This window comes from Mesoplodon densirostris, chromosome 16, assembly GCF_025265405.1.
Source record: "Mesoplodon densirostris isolate mMesDen1 chromosome 16, mMesDen1 primary haplotype, whole genome shotgun sequence".
Classification (NCBI taxonomy): domain Eukaryota; kingdom Metazoa; phylum Chordata; class Mammalia; order Artiodactyla; family Ziphiidae; genus Mesoplodon; species Mesoplodon densirostris.
In genome coordinates, this window is record NC_082676.1 from 27797901 (window position 1) to 27817777 (window position 19877).

At 51.1% G+C, this 19877-nt stretch overlaps 1 protein-coding gene across 4 annotated transcripts; it reads left to right on the top strand.

Annotated features, from left to right (window-relative positions):
- Positions 1 to 454: 454 nt before the first annotated feature.
- Positions 455 to 19314, top strand: RBCK1 (RANBP2-type and C3HC4-type zinc finger containing 1). Of its 4 annotated transcripts, none has more exons than XM_060077993.1 (12): positions 455 to 1238; positions 2301 to 2445; positions 8879 to 8972; positions 9083 to 9281; positions 10464 to 10585; positions 10682 to 10855; positions 12085 to 12329; positions 13279 to 13390; positions 16109 to 16288; positions 17017 to 17115; positions 17458 to 17601; positions 18607 to 19314. In XM_060077993.1, the coding sequence occupies exons 1-12, from the start codon at positions 1217 to 1219 to the stop codon at positions 18685 to 18687; spliced, it is 1617 nt and encodes a 538-aa protein (XP_059933976.1). In that variant the 5' UTR covers positions 455 to 1216; the 3' UTR covers positions 18688 to 19314. The 4 variants fall into 4 exon arrangements, with proteins under 4 accessions (XP_059933976.1, XP_059933977.1, XP_059933975.1 ...); XM_060077994.1 differs by having other exon boundaries at positions 457 to 1238; positions 12049 to 12329; positions 17497 to 17601; XM_060077992.1 differs by having other exon boundaries at positions 463 to 1238; positions 12049 to 12329.
- The last annotated feature ends 563 nt before the right edge of the window (positions 19315 to 19877 follow it).

Here is a 19877-nt window from a genome sequence, read left to right on the forward strand (position 1 = left end):
CTCTGGCAGCTGGGTGGAAAATGGATTGTAGTGACCAAAAGAGGAAGCAAGGAGCCCAATGAGGAGGCTGGTGCAGTACACCGGAGGAGAAAGGATGGAGGTGGATTGGGATTGGGGTTGGAGGAGGTGAGAGGTGACAGATTCTGGAACTATCGTGCAGGCCAAGCCCATAGGATCTGTTGATCTATGGGATGAGGGGTGGGAGAAAAGTTCAGGGGTGGGAAGACTGGAGGATGCAAAGAGCTTCCAGCCTGTGCCCGGTGAAAACAAACTTCATTAGTGGCCCAATCAAAAGGTGGAGAGTGACCGCCGAGAGGCAGCGTCCGGCTGGCTAAGGGTGGGTTCCTGAGGCCGTCCGGCCTGGATTTAAAACCGGCTGCGTGGCCTCAGGCAGATCAGAAACAAACAGAGCCTCTATTTCTTCTGCAAAAGGAGCAAGGACCGGCCTGCCCGCCGCAGTGCTGGCAGCTGGACTGAACAGGGGCGGTCTCCTCGTCGCTCCCCGCCCCTCCCGGCCCCGCCCACTCCCCCACCCCTCCCGCGGCGCTGCCGGCGAGGCTGCTCCGGTGAGTGAGGGTCTAAGAGTCCGGGTCCGGCCCGGGGCGGGGTGGGAACGCCTCGGGCTGCCGGACAGAGCGCCCCGGACCGCCGAGATCCGGAGCAGAGGCCGCCGCCGGAACGGCGGGGACACCCGGATCCCGCGAGACTCTTCCGCCCCACTTCCGGGGCCGCCACTTTCACTTTCTTTTCCGTGGAGGCTGCTCCCCTCCCTCTCCTGACTGACAGGGGCCGCTCCGCGGGGGAGAGAGTTGGGCTGAAATCCAGCGCCCCGGAGGGCGCTTTTCCCCAGCAGGGAAAAGGGGAGGCCCTCCTCGGGGACTCGCAGCGCCCCGGCTGTGCGTCGTCCCTCCCCGCAGCCAGGCCTGTCCCGTTTCCTCTGTTGCCCTTTGCGGGCTTGGCTTGGTGCCCCCTTTCACCTCCCACGCGGGGTCCCGGCCCGTTCCCTATCCCAGGCCCCATCCCCGGTCTTCGGGTAGTGTGATGCTACCCGACTGCCACCGGGGACACCGAGGCACAAAGAAGGCTTAGGCCGCGCCAGAGGTCACCGGCCTGGACTGAGTTGCTCGTGGTCGCCCGTCCTCTAGCAAGTGACCGGGAGGTGGCATTTCCCTGGAGCTGCAGCCCCCGCCTGGGGGGATGGGCACAACCACGCCAGATGGACGAGAAGATCAAGAAAGGTGGGCACAGCCTGGAGGCGACTGAGAAACTTCGGGGGGGGGGAGGGGGAGGGGCATTAACCCTGTTGTCCCTCTACCCACCTGCCCCTCAGTTTCCTCCCTTGGGGCCTGGTTCCTTGCAGGGGCCTCTTGTCATTCATTTATTTGATGCCCCTGAGGCCTCAGTGGGCCAGCTCTGTTAGGAAGGGTGTAGGGAGCTCCCAGAGGACACAGGAGACCACCCAGGCTGGTGAGGGAGCAGACCTCAGGGGTCGTTGCCTTCCCCCTGGCCCCTTCCACCCAGCGTGGGAGAACTTAAGTTAGGTCATGTCACCAACCTGCTCACATACCCTCCTGTGCTCCTTGTTCTTAGAACAAAGCCCAGAGCAGTTGGGTGGCCCACAGGCCTGCTGGCTTCGCTGACCTCTGCCTTCCCCCATTGGGCCCCTTGGTCATAATGCTTGGAGCCCCACCGGTTTCTGTTCTAATCCAGCCATTTCTTGCCCAAAGCCTTTCCCTTTCTCTGTACCTGGAACACTTTTGCCCAACCGGGTCTTGACATACCCAACTTCTCCTCCTTCAGGTCTCAGCTTCAATGTCACCTCCTCCTAGAGGCTTTCCCTGATTTCCTTACCCTGTTCATTTCCTTGCCAGCATGGATCACAATCTGAATCTTTTTCTTTTGTTAACTTTGTTAATTGTCTTCTTACTGGGCTGGGAGGTCCATGAGAAGAGGGACCCTGTTTATCTTATTCACTGTTGAAGACCAGTTTCTGAGACAGTGATTGGCACACAGTAAGAATTCAGTAAATGTTTGTTGTATAAATGAGTGGAAGTATGGGGGGACCTGGGAGTATGAAGGGAAAACAGAACCAAATGAGCAGGGAGGGGGAGTGGGGAGTGACAGAGAAGGCCTCCCAGAGAAAAGGGACTTTTAAGCTGGGTGCTGAAGGATATGTAGGAGTTCACCAGGAAGACAGAGAGGAAGCAGCATGTACAAAGGGTCACCTCCTTCCTCACCCCCTTAACCCCAGCTCCTGAAAAATAAACCCTGTGCTAACCTGCTTCCACTGTGGATTTCAGCTGAGGAGGTGGCCCAGAGCCTCACCCGAGCAGTGGCTGGCGGGGATGAACAGGTGGCTATGCAGTGTGCCATATGGCTGGCAGAGCAACGGGTGCCCCTGAAGGTGCAACTGAAGCCTGAGGTCTCCCCGACACAGGATATCAGGTGAGGAGTATGTAGCTGACCAGGGACTTAGGGCTTCCTGAACCCCAGTGGGCCGCGATATAGTCTTGCCTATAGAACAGTTAAGTCATTCTTAATGGCAGGTTCTGGTGTCAGGAGACCTAGCTTCAAACCCCAGCTCTGTTACAAATCAACTCTGAGATCTAGGGCAGGTCACTTCACCTCTCAGAGTTTGTTTCTTTCATTTAAAAAATGGGGCAATATTAGTAGCTGTTCTTAGAATTGTTAGGAGGTGTATTAGGGTGTTAGGTCTCATACAACAGAAAGAAACATATTAACAGTGGTATCAACAGGTTTGATGGTACAGAGTCCAGATGTGGAGGCTCTGCTCCCTGCAGTCCTCAGAGACTCATGCTTTTGTCTTGTTATTATGCCATTCATGGCCTCCATTCTGAGGTTCACCTTATGGTCCAAAATGGCTGTTCCAGTTCTAGCCATTGCACCAGCATTCTTGTCAGCAGGAAGGAAGAAGGGAATAAGGGCACCCCCTCCCACTCTCATCTTAAGAACAGAGCTCAGAAAGTTGCACGCACTTCTTCCACTTAACTCCCAAGGCCAGAACCTATTCTCACAGCCACACTCAGCTTGAAGGGAGGCTGTGAAATACAGCCAGGTATTCCACTAGAATTCAAGGCAAGGGTTAATGGATACTGTTAGTCTGCGCCAGGAGGCTTAAACTTGATGCTGAAATGCTTAGCACAGTGCCTGGCACATGTTAATCACTCAATAAATGTTGTTTTTGCCTGCTTTTTTCCTGCTGTGTAGTAAGACAATAGTTTTACAGTTATTAATTTTCAATGGTGGATCCCATTTGATTTTGTTTTATTGAGCTATAATTGACAGACCATATTCAACAATTTAAACAATTCACCAATTTAAAGTTTATAGTTCAAGGCTTTTAGTATATTCAGAGTTGTGCAACCATCATTGTACCCAATTCTAGAACATTTTTTAAGAAACCCTGTATCCATACCTTTTTTTTTTTTTTTTAATTTTTTTTGCTGCTCTGTGCCCCTTGAACCCATGCCCCTTGCAGTGGAAGCTTGGAGTCTTAACCACTGGACCACCAGGGAAGTCCCAAAACCCCATACCTGCTAATAGTCACTCCTTATCTCCCTACCTTTTTTCCCCAATCCCCCCAACCTTAGGCAACCACTAATTTACTTTCTATCTCTAGCAATTTGCCTATTCTGGAAATTTCATATAAGTGGAGTCATACACTATATAACCTTTTGTGTCTGGCTTCTTTCACTTAGCATCATGTTTTCTAGATTCATCCATGTTGTAGCACCTATCAAAACTTCATTCCTCTTTATGACTGAATAATAATCCATTGTATGGATATACCACATTTTCTTTATTAATCAGTTGATGGACATCTGGGTTGTTTCTACTTTTTCGGCTAACATGTACAATGCTGCTATGAACATTTGTGTCCAGGTTTTTATATGGACATATTTTTTCCCCAGTTTTTTATGGCTGTGTTGGGTCTTCGTTGCTGTACGCGGGCTTCTCATTGCGGTGGCTTCTCGTGTTGCGGAGCATGGGCTCTAGGTGCACGGACTTCAGTAGTTGTGGCTCGAAGGCTCTAGAGCTCAGGCTCGGTAGTTGTGGCGCACGGGCTTAGTTGCTCCGTGGCATGTGGGATCTTCCCGGACCAGGGCTCGAACCTGGGTCCCTTGCATTGGCAGGCGGATTCTTAACCACTGCGTCACCAGGGAAGCCCTCCCCAGTTTTATTGAGATATAATTGACATATATAGTTAGTTTAAGGTATTGTGACTTACAATAAGAAATATATATTTGTCTTCTTCCTGTTCTTGGCACAGAACTCCTAAAACACTTGGAATTTCTTAAGTGATGAGAATGATAAAGGTGCCTTTTGTTATGTTAGTGAGGTGACTCTTGGACTGCCCCTAGATCACCTACGGATGGGGGCTGGTCATCAGAGGAACCAATCCTGTGATTAGAGGATTGGAAACTTCAGTCCCATCACCCTGATCTCCGGGGAGAGGAAAAGGGCTGGAGGTTGAATCGATCATCAGTGGCCAGTGGATTAATCAGTCATGCCCATGTAATGAAGCCTCCATAAACACTCTTTTTTTTTTTAGACAGGGTTTGGAGAGCTTCCAGGTTGGAGATTTGGAGAGAATTGCACCCCTTCTCACATACCTTGCCTATGCATCTCTTCTATCTGGCTGTTATAGCCTTTTATAATAAACCAGTAATATAGAAAGTAAATATTTCTCTGAGTTCTGTGAGCTGCTCTAGCAAAATAATCAAACCCAAGGAGGAGGTCGTTGGAATCCCTAACCTGTAGCCAGTCAGTCAGAGAACAGGTGACAACTTGGGCTTTCAGTTGGTGTGTGAAGTGGTGGGGCAGTCTTGTAGGACTGAGCCCTCAACCTGTGGAACCTGACGTTGTCTCTGGGTAGAGAGTGCCAGAATCGAGCCCTGCTGGTGTCTGAAAATTTCTTGGTGGTGTGTGGGAAGCCTTCCCCCTCCTCCCCCTTCCACAGGTTGGAAATTGAGCCTCAGAATCATTTTAGGTGTATGACATAATGATTTAATATATGTATGTATTGTGGAATGATTACCACAGTAAGTTTAGTTACCATCCATTGCCTCACATAGTGATAAATTATTTTTTCTTGTGACGACAACTTTTAAGATTTACTCTCTTAGCAATTTTCAAATATATGATAAAATATATGTTAACTATGTTAACATGCTTTACATCACTTCCCCAGAACTTATTTATCTTAAAACAGGAAGTTGTACCTTTTGACCACCTTCACCCCCCACCCTGCCAACCAGTCTATCCTTTTCCTCTGACATCGGTTTTTTTTAATTCCACATATAAGTGAGATCATACAGTATTTGTCTTTCTCTGTCTGACTTATTTCACTTAGCATAATGACCTCAATGCCCATGTTGTTGCAAAGGGAAGGATTTCCTTCTTTTTATGGCTGAATAATATTCCATTGTGTATATATACTGTACATGGAAACAACCTAAGTGACCATGAATGAATAAAGAAAATGTGGTGTATATGTATACAATGGACACATATTTTCATTTCCCATTCTGTGGGTTGTCTTTTCACTGTATTGATAGTGTCCTTTGAAGCACAAGTTTTTAATTTTGACGAAGGACTGTTTATCTGTTTTCTTTTGTTGTTTGCGCTTTTGACGTCATCTAAGAAACCACTGCCTCATACATGGTCATAAAGGTGTATCCCTCTTTATTTTTTTAAGAGGTTATAGTTATAGCTGTTACATTTAAGTCTTTGATCCCTTTTGAGTTAATTTTAGTATATGGTGTGAGGTCCAACTTAATTCTTTTGCTTGTGAATATCTAGTTATCACAACGTTATTTTTTTTAATTAATTAATTAATTTATTTATTTTTGGTTGCATTGGGTCTTTGTTGCTGCACACAGGCTTTCTCTAGTTGCGGTGAGTGGGGGCTGCTCTTCGTTGCGGTGCATGGGCTTAATTGCGGTGCGCGGGCTTCTCTTTGTGGTACGCAGGCTTCTCATTGCAGTGGCTTCTCTTGTTGGTGGAGCACGGGCTCTAGGCACTTGGGCTTCAGTAGTTGCGGCGGGAGGGCTCAGTAGTTGTGGCTTGTGGGCTCTAGAGCGCAGGCTTAGTAGCTGTGGCACATGGGCTTAGCTGCTCAGCAGCATGTGGGATCTTCCCGGACCAGGGATTGAACCCGAGTCCCCTGCATTAGCAGGTGGATTCTTAACCACTGTGCCACCAGGGAAGTACCTGCATTATTTGTTAAAAAAACTATTTTGTCCCTGTTTAATATCTTGGCACCTTTGTTGAAAATTAATTGACCATAAATCTGAGGTTTATTTCTGGAATCTAATTTCTATTCCATTGCTCTATATGTCTGTCCTTATGCCACTAACACAGTTTTGATTATTATAGCTTTGTAGTAAATTTTTAAAATAGAAGCATGAGTCCTCCAACGTTGTTTTTCTCTTTCAAGATTTTTTTGGCTATTCTGGGTCCTTTGAATCTCCATATGAATTTTAGGATCAGCATGTCAATTTCTGCAAAAAATGTCAGCTGGGATTTTGACAGGGATTGCATTGCATCTGTCGATCAATTGGCCATTTGATTTAAATAAAATACTTGAATATTAAATGGCACTGTAGTTTCTGCTATAAAACATACCACTACACACAGCTTGTTTATATCAGTTGTACTTGTTACTGCCACAGCATAATTTAATTAGCTGTTACATCAATCAATAAAACATGAGTGCTAAAAGAGAATTGTGTCTATGAAAACTGAGTTGATTGCTTTAGAAAGACAAGATAGAGATGAGGCACCAAAAATACCTGTTATCATTTTAGGGTGGGACAGTTGTAAAAAATATGGTAAAAATCCAGAAGGGCACTGTACTCAGATGCTTTGAGAGTGTAAGTTTTTGCTCCACTTTAAAGAAGCTGATACTGGAAGTCATAGACCATGTATAATGCGTGTGGTTCATACAAAAAGAAAAAATCATGGGGAACTCCAGTAGCAGATTTGTACTCAAAAAAAGCCATTGGCCTTTTACCTAGAGATTGGCCATTGAATGTGCATTTGTATCCTTTAAGGTAAAATTAAGTGTTAAAGTCTGCAGCTGTTTTTGCAGTTCTCTGCTTTAACGATTTTTCTGACTAACTGATCACGACTGATCCTGATGACATTAGATATAAGGGTTCCAACTGTATATTTCTGTTATTTGTGTTAAGGTTATAGCTTTTAGATTTTGTTTCCTAAGTAAAATTCAGACTTCTATGCTTTGCCTCTAGGTTGATTCTAAAAATGTAAACCCACTAAAATAGCATTTATAGTATTTTGATTATGGAAATATTACTCAGTGTAGAATAAGTAGTGCAGTTGAAACTTTATGCACTTTCATGTTTCAAAACCCCTGTTGCTTGAAGAAGAATGTCTTGAAGGTTAAGATCTCGTCCTTCTTTAAATTTCCTTTACTTTTCTTCCATTCTCCTGCATCAGACTCAGCTATTCTTTTTTTTTTTTTTTCTTGTATTTCAAAAACTTTTCATGTGGAGAGGTGGATGGTAAACTTTTGGCATCTATACATGTCTAAAAATTTCTTATTTCCCTTATAGTTGGCTAGGTGTTGAAAATCATTATCCTGAGGAATTTTGAGGTATTTTCTGGAGTATTTTTAAAGCAAGTCTCAGATTTTAGTTCATTCATAAGTAATTTGATATGTCTTTAAAAAATGACTTAAAAAATAACCTCAATACCATTATTACACCTAAAAAATTAACAATAATTACTTAAAATTCCCTAATACGGTATTTATATTCAACTTTCCTTGATTATCTCGTTAGTGTTTTTTTTTTTTTTCTTTTGGCCACACCACATGGCTTGCAGGATCTTAGTTCCCCAACCAGGGATTAAACCTGGGTCCCCAGAGTCCTGACCACTTGTAACTCCCTCGTTAGTGTTTGTTATAGTTGGTTTGTTCCAGTCAGGAGCCAAAGGAGATCAAATAGCATTTCTTAATGTTGTCTGAGTCTCTTTTATTCACTTTCTCTATTTTTAGTGCCATTAATTTTTTTTAAGAAACCTGGTCTTTGACCTCCAGAATTCTCCCACATTCTGAGTTTATGAATTGCCTCCTCATGGTGTAATTTAATATCTCTCATTTTCCTTGTGAACTTGTAGTTTGACCTGAAGGTTAGGTTAGTAAGGAGTCACTGTTACCTTCACAGGAATTCTTCCTCATTTTCTGATTGTTTCTTGCTGTTCTTGCGTTAAGGATGCGGCATTTTCCCAAATCACTCTGGAGGTTCTAAGTGGGCTTTCCTGTTATTGTTCTACACCCTAATTTTTCTGTGTCCTGGGATCAGTTCTGTTTTTTTGTCTTAGCCCTCCCTTTTCGTGCTTTTGGTCTTCCAAAAACGTTTGAGCATCTTTGAGAAGGTTGGTGTTTAAAACCGCTTTCTGTGGAATAATACTGTTTGGGTTGAAATCCTGCCTCTAACAATTATTAATTGTTTACTTGGCAGAGCCACTGTAACCTATCTGTGCCTCCTGTTTTTATCTCTAAAATAGGGGTGACAACAGTACCTGAGAGGATTACATGAGTTAATACATGTTAAGTCCTTTGAAGAGTCTTGGCATACAGTTAATAACTTGTGGTTTGACTAAGGAGCCAATAATAGCCAATAATAGAAGAGGTTGGAGAGCTTGGGAGGGGCCAGAGCACGGAGGCCCTTGCCATGCCACAGTGAGTTTGGATTTTATTCTGAGAGCCATGTGGAGCCATTGCAGGGGCCTAAGCGGCGAGTTCTGATCCAGGAGGAAGCACAGGGGAGTGGGAATCCAGGAGCTGGCTGGTGGCTGAGTTTGGACCTGCGGCCCCTTGCCCTCCCCGCAGGCTGTGGGTGAGCGTGGAGGATGCGCAGATGCACACGGTCACTATCTGGCTCACGGTGCGGCCTGACATGACGGTGGCCTCCCTCAAGGACATGGTGAGTGAGGGGCAAAAGGAAGACGCGTCAGGGCGGAGGTCCCCCTTTCGCCCTGCCTCTCTCTACTCCGCTCCTCCCTCCCCACACTCCCTCTGCCTCGTCCCTGCCAGGTGTTCCTGGACTATGGCTTTCCGCCAACCCTGCAGCAGTGGGTGATTGGGCAGCGCTTGGCCCGGGACCAGGAGACCCTGCACTCCCACGGGGTGCGGCGGAACGGGGCCTGCGCCTACCTCTATCTGCTGTCAGCCTGCAACACCTCACTCAACCCTCAGGAGCTGCAGCGGGAGCGGCAGCTGCGGATGCTGGAGGGTGAGGCTCTGCGCCGGAGCGGCGTGCACTGCTGAGGTTGTAGGGGAGAGGGAGCAGGCAGCAGAGCCCAGGGGCTTTCGTCAGGAACGTGCCTGGAGGACCTTATCCATAGTGGGGAAGAGAGGACAAAGGACACCCCAGGAAGGAGCCATTTGGGGAACCATTTAGAGAACAGCTGGTCTAGGGGAGAGGGGCTGAGTTCAGTCCCCGCCCTGGCATTTATCAGCTGTGTGACCTCAGGCAAGTCTCTTCTCATCTCTGCTCTTCAGTTTTCTAAATCTGTAAATTGGACATGATACTAGCTAGTTTTTATTCTAAATTTTTTACTTCTTATTCTGAGATATTTCAGACCTACAGAAAAGTTGCAAAATTGTATAAAGAACTGTATAACGAATTCCCATGTGCTTTTCATGTGGATTCCCCAAATATTAACATTTGACTACATTTGTTTTGCTTTATCATTCTCGCAGTATTTATTTATGCATAAGTAATTTTTTGGAACTGTTATGAGAGTAAGTTGCAGACACGTTGTCCCTTTCCCCTAAATACTTGTGTGTATTTCCTTTAAAAAAAAAGGGTCATTTTCGTACTACATATACCTATCAAATTTAGGAAATTAACATTGATACCGTCCATTGATCTAATGGACAGATCTTGCTCAAATTTTACCAGTTGTCTCACTAATGTCCTTTATAGTAAAAGACCTGGCCCTTGGCCTCGGTGTCTCTCAGTCTTTTTCAATCTTGGTCTCCTGTCTTCCCTTGGCTCTCCTGTTGTTTGAAGAGTCCAGGCCAGTTTTGTTTTTTGTTTTTCTGTCCCATGTGCCCTCATGAATGGATTCAGATTCAGTATTTTGGCAGGACTACCTCAGAAGTGTTGTCCGTCCCTCTAGGTGCTACACTTAGGAGCACAGGAGATCAGTTTTCAAGCAGGGTTTTTAAGCTGGGAGGCCCCAGGAGCAGTCGTGGGTGGAGGAGGGACTCTGACCCCTGGGAGCCAGGGCACTCGGCCAGGTCTGGACCCACCCGGCAGGACCACCGAGCTGGAGACTCTTCCGGAAGGAGGGAGATAGAAGGGGGTGGGGTGGGGGGGCGGTCAGTGCAGGGCCCGGGGTTCCTGGCTGGCCCAGGGTGTGGACGAAATGGGCTGCAGGGATCCGCACCCCTGAACCCTCCTCCCCAGATCTGGGCTTCAAGGACCTCACGCTGCAGCCACGGGGCCCCCTGGAGCCAGTCCCCCCGAAGCCCGGGGGCCCCCAGGAGCCGGGGCGGGGGCGGAACGACGCGGCGCCAGAGCCCCCGCCGGTAAGCTGCCCAGCGCGCGCCCCGGCGCCCCGACCCGCCCCTGCGCCCCGACCCGCCCGTCTCGTCTTCCTGCGCTCACCGCCCCTCTGCCCCCAGGTGGGCTGGCAGTGCCCTGGCTGCACCTTCATCAACAAGCCCACGCGGCCCGGCTGCGAGATGTGTTGCCGGGCACGGCCCGAGGCCTACCAGGTCCCCGCCTCGTACCAGCCGGACGAGGAGGAGCGAGCGCGTCTGGCCGGCGAGGAGGAGGCGCTGCGCCAGTACCAGCAGGTGGGCGTGGACCCTGGACAGACACCTGCAGACTGGACGGGGGAGGCGTAGGCCAGGAAGGGAGGCACCTCCACATTGCCGCTCCTCCCCCTGTTGCTGCCCCCTCCTGATCACACCACTGGTGGTGACCCTGCACTTGACTGTGACCGGCCTCTCCCTGTGCTCATCCTGTCGCTAGGACCCTACTCCCCGGCTGTGATGCACATCCAGGCTTATCTGCCCCGCTCCCCCCACCAGTGGGCTGTGGCGCTGCCCCTGGCTTTGACTTACACTCTCACTGTGCACACGAGAGTACTGGGCTCTGACCCCAACATCCTAGCTGAGACCCTGACCACTGCCCCGTCCGCCGCCCCTTTGTCCGTCTGTGACCTCGCTCTTGCTCCACTCAGCCCTGACCTCATCCTGAATCCTACTCTTCCTGACCTCCCCTTCCTCCCTGGCTGTGGCCCACCCAGACTTCGTAGGATCTTGGACCGAGCCCTTCACCGCTCCCTGGGAGGTTGACCCAGCCCTCTGTCCTGCTCCTCCCACAGTCCCACCCCCATCATGTTACGCACGCATTGAGTACACAGATACCTAACCCTGAGCGTTCCCCCATTCTGATCGGATGCTCCCATCCCCCACTTGGACCCAGTCTGCCCTCGTCCCACCCCGGCCATGACCTCACTGCTGGCCCCATCTACAGCCTTGGCCCGGACCCTGTCCTCTCTCCCGCCTTGCTCTGCTCCCTCGCGTTATCACCACCTCCCATACCCCTGACCTATTCTGTGACCTTGACCCGGCTCTGCCTTCACCCCCCTGGCCCTAGCCCTGCCCTGCTTCTTGGCAGAGATGGGAGCCCTGCTACTCCTGGTTCCCCGCTCAGACCCTGGCCCCTTCCTTTCCAAACGCCATCGCTCCCTGGCTTGACACTAGGTTGCAGCCTTAACCTGCCAGTGCCTGGCCCGCCTCCTGCCCCACCCCCACCCCACCTGCCTGTTTCCTCGCCTCCCGCCCCGCCCCGCTCCCGGCCCCTCCCTTCCCAGCATCTCCTGCACCTAACCTCAGCCTGCCCAGTCGTACCCCCACCGCAGGATCCTGCTCCCCCCCAACCCTCCCCAGCCGGCAGTTTTGACCCATCCCCTGGTCCTGCGCCTTTCTGGCCCGCCCCTGAGACCCTGACCCGCCCCGCGGCCCCACCCCCGTGTGCCCAGCGGAAGCAGCAGCAGCAGGAGGGGAACTACCTACAGCTCGTGCAACTGGATCAGCGGAGCCTGGTGCTGAACAGCGAGCCTACCGAGTGCCCCGTATGCTACTCGGTGCTGGCGCCCGGCGAGGCCGTGGTGCTGCGTGAGTGTCTGCACACCTTCTGCAGGTGCGGCCCTGACCCCACCCCCAGCGATGTAGTTCCTCACGGCTGCGCAGTACCCATGGCTGAAAGGGGGTGGGGCGCAGTGCTCTTACATCTCCTTGGACGCCCACAGAAACCTGCGAGGTAGGCACTCTCTCCCCTTTTTGCAGAGGAGGAATGTGAGGTACAGAGAGGCCAGCAACTTGCTCGAGGCCGCACAGCTCAGGCATTCTGTCGCCAGAGCATGCGACCTTCCACACAACCGCCAGGCCCATGTAAGGCCTGGGTTCTGGCCTGGCAGCCCGTGCCAGCCCCACCCTGACCCTCGCTGGTGGACAGTCTGCCGTCTGAGACTCCACACCTGGCCCTGGGCTGTGGAGAACGTGTCGTCCTTCACAGCACACATTTGATGAGCTGCCCTGGGTGCCAGGGACTGGGCTAGGCCTGGGGATCCAGGAGTGAACAAAAAGCTCATTTTCCGCCTCCTGAAGCTTACATTCCTGTGCACAGGCCGGTGTTAATCAAATAATCACTGATATAATTGTAAATTGTACCAAATGCTAAGTACCAGTGGATTATGATAAAAGTAACAGAGGCCCTGCCCTACAAGAGGTCTGGGAAGCCCCTAGGGAGGCTGCACTGGAGCAGACCAGGGGGTCCAAAGTGGGTATGTGCCTGGCCTGCCTGTGGCAGCAAGGGGTCAGTGTAGCTGGAGCAGAGGGAGGGAGGGAGTTAGGGGATGGGGACAGAGAGGTATTAGGGAGGGTGAGTTACCGGGGCTCTCAGGTTTGCTCTGGGCGGGATGGGATGGGAGGCTTCAGGGAGGGACATGGTAGACCCAGGGAGCCCAGGGAGGAGGCTCCTGCAGTCCTGCAGGTGAGGTGATGGGACCTGGGCCGGAGTGATAAGGGTGGCAGTGGGAGGGACAGAAGTGATGGGTTGGTGGGAGGGATCGGGAGGAAGGGAGGTATTGAGGAGAAGCCCGCCTGGGGTCAGGCCTCACCATGTGAGGGCTGTAGTCCTGGGGGATGGAGTCCTGGGGGATGGGGTTCAGATGACCCCTAACCTCCCTGCCCCTTCATACCTCCCCCAGGGAGTGTCTACAGGGCACCATCCTCAACAGCCAGGAGGCCGAGGTTGCCTGCCCCTTCATTGACAACACCTACTCCTGCTCGGGCAAGCTGCTGGAGAGGGAGATCCGGGCGGTAAGGCCTGTGGGAGGAAGGGGCGCACCCCCTGTCCCAGGGAACTGGGCCCTGAGCTGGCAGGTGGGAACCAGTTTGAGAGTCCCAGTCTCAGGCACCGGTCATTTATCAAGAGCCCTTTCTGTGTGGGATGCTGGAGGCCCAAGGGGTGGGCAGGACAGGAACTAGGGGAAATACCTAGTAAAGAAAACACCCTTATGAAGAAAAGACAGCAGAGCAGTTAGTAGGGGGAATTCTGTGGCCAGATGGCCTGATGGCCTGATGACCTCAGGTCAGATACGCAGCCTCTCTGTGCCTCGGTTTTCTCATCTTGGTTGGGGTCAGAGAGTTTCTATTTCAAGGGTTGTGAAGATTATAGTGGAAGACACGTAAAGAATTTGGAGTAGTGCTTGATACATGGTATCAGTTAGCCCTTGTATCAGTTAGCTTCTGAGGTGTAACAGATTACTCCAGACTCAAAACAACCACCATTTATTTAGCTTATGAATCTGCAAGTTAGCAATTTGGGTTGGGCTTAGCTGGATGATTCATCTGGTCCAGGTTGGGCCTGGCAGAGCTCAACTGGGCTTAGCTGGCAGGTCCACTGTCATGGACTGGTGTGATGGTCTTATCTGTGATGGCTGGTATGACAGGGCCTCTTTCCACTTTGGTCTCATCCACCCCAGGCTGGCCATGTACTGGTGTCAAGGATCCAAGAGCAGCCAGTGCAGGAGCGCTTTCCAAGGCTGCTCACTTGCTCCTGTCCCTTTGGCCAAAGCAGGTCACATGCTTAAGCCCAGAGTTTGTGTGGGAGGGAACCACCCAAGGGTGTGGAGTTGGGGAGACATGAACAAATAGGGGCCACTCCTCCAGCAACATTTCACAGGGCTGTATGTGTCTGCATGTGTGTGTTTTCTATTATTATTAATGTTATTATTATCGAGTTATGCCCCTGACTGCTGGTCATCTTGAGCAAGTGCTCTCCCTTCTCTGCGCCTCCATTTACCCATCTGTAAAGTGGACTGTTGGACTTGATCATTGCTTTTTAAACTGCTGGGGAATGGCCTTCCCAGAATTGGGCATCTTGGAATTCCCAGGCCAACATGGAGGCAGGGCCAAAGGTGGCTGAGGTCCAAATGAGAGACCCCCACCACCGCATATACAAGACCCCGTCTCCACATCACTTCTGCCTATTTCCTACGATGCTGCTTCTCAGAACCCCCTAAACTTTACCAAGTATTTCCTGGCGCCTAAGGGGTTCTGCCTCAGGGGAAAAAGGGCAGACAGAAGGGGTGGGCCTTTGGGAACTCCCAGCCGTTACACTAAGAGAAGCCCCATTTTTAACTGTTGTTTGTGGGGCACCTGAGCAGGGCAGCTCTGGCTTCCTTGCTCTTGCCTGCAGAGGCCCCAAGACCTAGATCATTCCATATGTCCTGGCACCCACAGTCGCTGCCCAGAGGCTTTCCCTGTAAAATCCACCTCTGCCAAGGGGCATTGTGATGGGGCCAGAGTTCCTGCCAAGGAGCTGCAGGGCTCATGCTTCCCTGGAGCCCCTGGAGGTTGACCGAAGCCTCAGAGAATAGTCAAGTGTGTGGCAGAGAAAGAGGACGGGGCAGGGATCAGCATAGTAATGCAGTGGAGGTTGTTTTACAAAAAACATGCCTAAACCACAAGAACCAGAACCGAAATCAAAGAGAAAAATCACCCACCAACTCTGCCATCCCAGAAAATCTCTGATTGCATTTTCTCTTCTTTCCTTTGGTGTCTCTGGGTAGACATGTTTTTTTTTTTTTTTTCTTTTTAAATTAACTATTAAGGTATACCTTGCACACAATAAAATTCGTCCGTTGTAAGCATGCAGTTAGATGAGTTTTGACAAATGTAACTCTTAAGACTACCACTCAGTCGAGATATAGAACATAGGCATGATTTTTACCTCATTGTAACCAATGTAGGGACAACAGCTTTTGCTATTTTGCTACAAAACCTTTCTAAAGATTATTGTAAATCTCTATGGCATACATCCTGTTTAGTTCTCCTCTCTGAATAATTCCAGTTTCTGGAATTATTATTAATAATTAATATCAATAATGATTAATATTAATAATTATTAATAATTCCTTCCAGTTTGTAAGGAATGCTTCAGGGAACATTTTGCATGGTGTCTCTTCCTTCTTGTATATTATTTTCTTAGGATAAACTTGTAGAAGTAGAATAAGTCTCAAAGGGTCAGAAAAGTTTGGGATGGTTGAAACATTATTGCCACATGGCTTTCTCAGAGTGCTATGTACCAGGATGCTAGTTCAACCACATCTTCCTGGCATTGCTTGTTATTGTCCACTTTTTCTCCTTTTTAAAAGATTGTGGTAAAATATATATAACATTTACCATTTAACCATTTTTTAAGTATAGAGTTCTGTGGCATTAGGTGTAGCCACATTGCTGTGCAATCATCCATCTCCAGAACTTTTAACCTACTTTTTTTTTCCTTTTTTTTTTTTTTTTTTGGCTGAGCCATTCAGCTTGTAGGATCGAACCCACGCCCCCTGCAGTGGAAGCACAGAGTCCTAACCACTGGACTGCCAGGGAATTCCCTTAACCCACTTTTTGAATGGAGTTTTTAACACTGCTATGTTGGACTTTATGGGTTGGGGGCTTCCTGAGGGATATTTGGTGGCCAGCAGGGCACACTGTCAGGTGTTCTGAACGCAGAGCACCAAGGTTGTGGTCTGCTGGCAGCTCCTGAGCCCCGAGGATTACCAGCGATTTCTGGACCTGGGCGTCTCCATTGCGGAAAACCGCAGTGCCTTCAGCTACCACTGCAAGACCCTGGACTGCAAAGGATGGTGCTTCTTTGAGGATGATGTCAACGAGTTCACCTGCCCTGTGTGTTTCCACGTCAACTGCCTGCTTTGCAAGGTGGGGACAGGGACCCACACTGCCCAGTCACTCTGGTCCTGCCAGGAGCCCGCTGCCATTCCGAGTTTGTTCTCCTGGGAAGGGAGCTGGGATACTGACCTGGTTGCCATGACTTAGAGCTGTGTGTCAGTGGCCAGGCTTGGCTTGGGCCCTGATCTGAGCCTAAGCCTTAGACTGAGCCCTGAGCCCGGACTGAGCCTCTGAATAATCCTGGCCCCAGACTGAGCCCCGATCCTGGCCTCTGGTGAACCCCGATCCGTCACAGACCAACCCCAGCCCTAGCCCCAGACGGAGTGTCAACTCCTGTCCTGAACTGAGCCCTGCCTGACCCTCACCTCAGGCCATCCCTGCCCTCATCCTCTCAACAGGTGACCACAACAGAGACTGGTCTTGGGCGAGTAGGCAGGGCTGAGCCTGCTCGCAGCCCTGCAAGCTCGCTCTTAGAGCATTAGGCCTACAACCAGGGCAGAACACAGCTGGCGACGAGGGGCTGCGGTTTAGGGATTTCTGTGCCTGTCAGGAATTAAAATAAATAGGTATATATGATTATTACCATATGTGATGACCCTGGCTTCACCTCCCTGGCCTCAGGGTGTACGTGGTTTACAAAGGAAGGCTCTGTCACACCATGTAGAAGCATTAGGTGCTTATGTGGATGCCTGCTCTGGTCCTCAGCTCTCTAACTCCCTGGGGAACTTTCTCACCTCGAGCCCTTCATCCTGCTGCAGGCCATCCACGAGCAGATGAACTGCAAGGAGTACCAAGACGACCTGGCCCTGCGGGCTCAGAACGACGTGGCTGCCCGGCAGACGACGGAGATGCTGAGGGTGAGGCTGGGTCAAGGCTGAGGGCTCGGGATTTGAGTTTTGGGGAGGGATGGGGACTTCTCTGAAAGGGCTGTGGTTCATCCAGCCCTGGAGGCTTGAGCACCTGCTGGCATCACTCCCATCCAGAGATGGGACTCAGGACAAGTGGCGAGCAGCAGGAGTGTCCGGGTGGAGAGAGGAGACTGCAGACGCATGGGAGAGGAGGCTGCATGCAGCCGGGCCTGGGTGGAGCAGCATGGGAGAGTGATTCTGCGACTCAGGGGGGTGGCCGGTTTCTCTCTGCAGTGGGGCGGGGGCCAGGGAGCGGGGCTGGGCCTAAGGTCAGCACCTGCTCTGCTGCAGACCATGCTGCAGCAGGGCGAGGCCATGCATTGCCCACAGTGCCAGATAGTGGTGCAGAAGAAGGATGGCTGTGACTGGATCCGTTGCACTGTCTGCCACACCGAGATCTGCTGGGTCACCAAGGGTCCTCGCTGGGGCCCCAGGGTGAGTCCCCAGGCAGCAGAGGGCTCAGGGGTGCTGTGGGAGGGTGCCTGAGAGTAGAGATTGGACAGGTCAGCCCATGGGCCAGTTCTAACCCCACTGCCTGCATTTGTGTAGCTGGTGAACTAAGAACGTTTTTTACATCTTTTAAAATGGTTGAACATATCAAAAGAATATTTCATGACATGTAAAAATTATATGAAAGCCGAATTCTAGTGTCCATAAGTAAAGTTTTATGGGAGCCCCGCTCATTCGTTTGCATACCGTCTGTGGCTGCTTTTGCGCTACAAAGGCAGAGACCGACTGGCCGGCAAAGACTCAGGGAACTGGCCCCTTACAGAAATGTTTGCCCAGCCCTGCCCTATAGGACAGCGGCCAAGGGTGCGGGTGGGAGTCAGAGGTAGAGGGGTGGGTCCCTGGCTCTGGCACACGTTGACCATGTGGTTAGGCTGTTACTCCTTTCTCTGAGTCACAGTTTCTTCATCTGTGAAGTGGAGATGATAGCTGGGCCTCAGGTTTGTTGTCAGAATCAAATGAAAAAATGCAAGAGCAGTTCTTAGCGCGGTGCATCTGTCACATGGTGAGCACGCGCATGGTGGCTCATGGTGGCTGTCGTTGGGAGGAGTGTTCCTGGAATTGGGGCTCGGCGTTATCCGTACAGGCAGACAGTGAGACAGGTGGAGGCGGAAGGAACACACTCTCATGCCGCCAGTGTGCTGACCCACCCCGAATATGCAAAAATCCATCAAGCCCTCTCTGGCTCCAGGTCTAGGGGTGGGCAGCCAGACCACATAATTGAGGCTGCTATGGGAGCCCCGAAAGGCCTTAACGGCTGCCTCCATCTGGTAGCTGGGGCTGAGAGGGTCATCTTAGCAGGAGGATGTGCCCGAGCCAAGGCCCAGGGTGGGAGTCTGTGCTTCGGGGGTGTGATGGAGTGCACGGCGGAAGGGGAGGAGCCCGCTGTCTTCACTGTCCTGACCCTTTCTCCTCTCCCCGCTCATCCTCTAGGGCCCGGGAGACACCAGCGGGGGCTGCCGCTGCCGGGTGAATGGGGCTCCTTGCCACCCCAGCTGTCAGAACTGCCACTGAGCTGAGGATGGCCTGGTCCCCATGCTGACCCAGCCCCGCATCTGCAAGCTGCTGTGGGACAGGGCTGGTGCTTTGGCTCTGATTTCTGGCCTGGGAGATGCCTCTGTGCTTGGCTGAGACAGGGGCCCTGAAGAGGCCAAGGCCCCTGAGCTGTGTGGATGGACTTGTTTGCTGTGGGCATTGCAGAGGCCCTGCCTGAGCTGGCCATTGTCCGTGGCTGCATCTGCCCCAGTGCCTTTGCCCTTCCCCTGGGGCTTGCCAGCCAGACCTTTCATCTCCTCTCTGTGGCTCCCATCTCTGCCTAACCCAGCCTTAAACACAGCCCTGGCCGGAGGCCTTGCTGAATGGAGCCTCTGAGAGCCCCGTGTGAGTCCACACTTCCCTCATCCACCTCCCTTGTCTGCAGGACGCTGAGCACTCACAGCCTACCACCTCCCCCGTCGGCTTTCTGGGGGTGACTTTTCTCTGGCTTTGCTGTTGGAGGCCTGGGGCCTCTTAGAATTGCTGCTAATTCTGCTCAGAGCCAAGAGGGAGACCTGGCAGTTTGTAAAGACAGCCCAGCCAGCCCAGCTTCCGTATCTCCCTCTTTGCCGCATGTGTAAACTAATTAAAATGGTTTTCCAGGAAGGGATGAGTGTGATGTCGTGAGAGGGAGCAAAAGGGTCATGGGCCGCGACTCTACACGGAGACAGGCAGGATCCCAAGCTCTCTGGGAATTGCAGCCAAAAGTTGATGGATTGGCCCCTGTCAGTGTAGAACAAAGGTGCGGCTGAGCACTGGGATACTTGCACTGGACTGAGCACCTCTGCGCCCACTCGAGGGGCAGGATGCTGTGGGTCAACGTTGGCCTGGACAGGCAGCTTGCAGTGTGTTGAGAGTCCACAAGGTGGGGTCTGCAGGTCAGCGTGGGCTTCAGGGGGAGGCAGGGAGGGGCCGAGGCAGCAGCTACAGGCTGGCAGGAAATTCTTGCTGCAAACTTCTGACCTCTCAGTGGGCATCCAGTGTTGGAGAACAGAGAGATTTCAGGAAGAGGTGAACCTGCTGCAGTTGCGGGTGAAATTGTGATCCTACTTTTTAACATCTCAGACAAGATGTCACAGTATTGGTCCAGTGCTGTTTACTATGCCCACTCTGTGCTGGTCAGAGATTAATAAAACACGGTTCTGGGCATCCATTCTGTTTTTACCTCA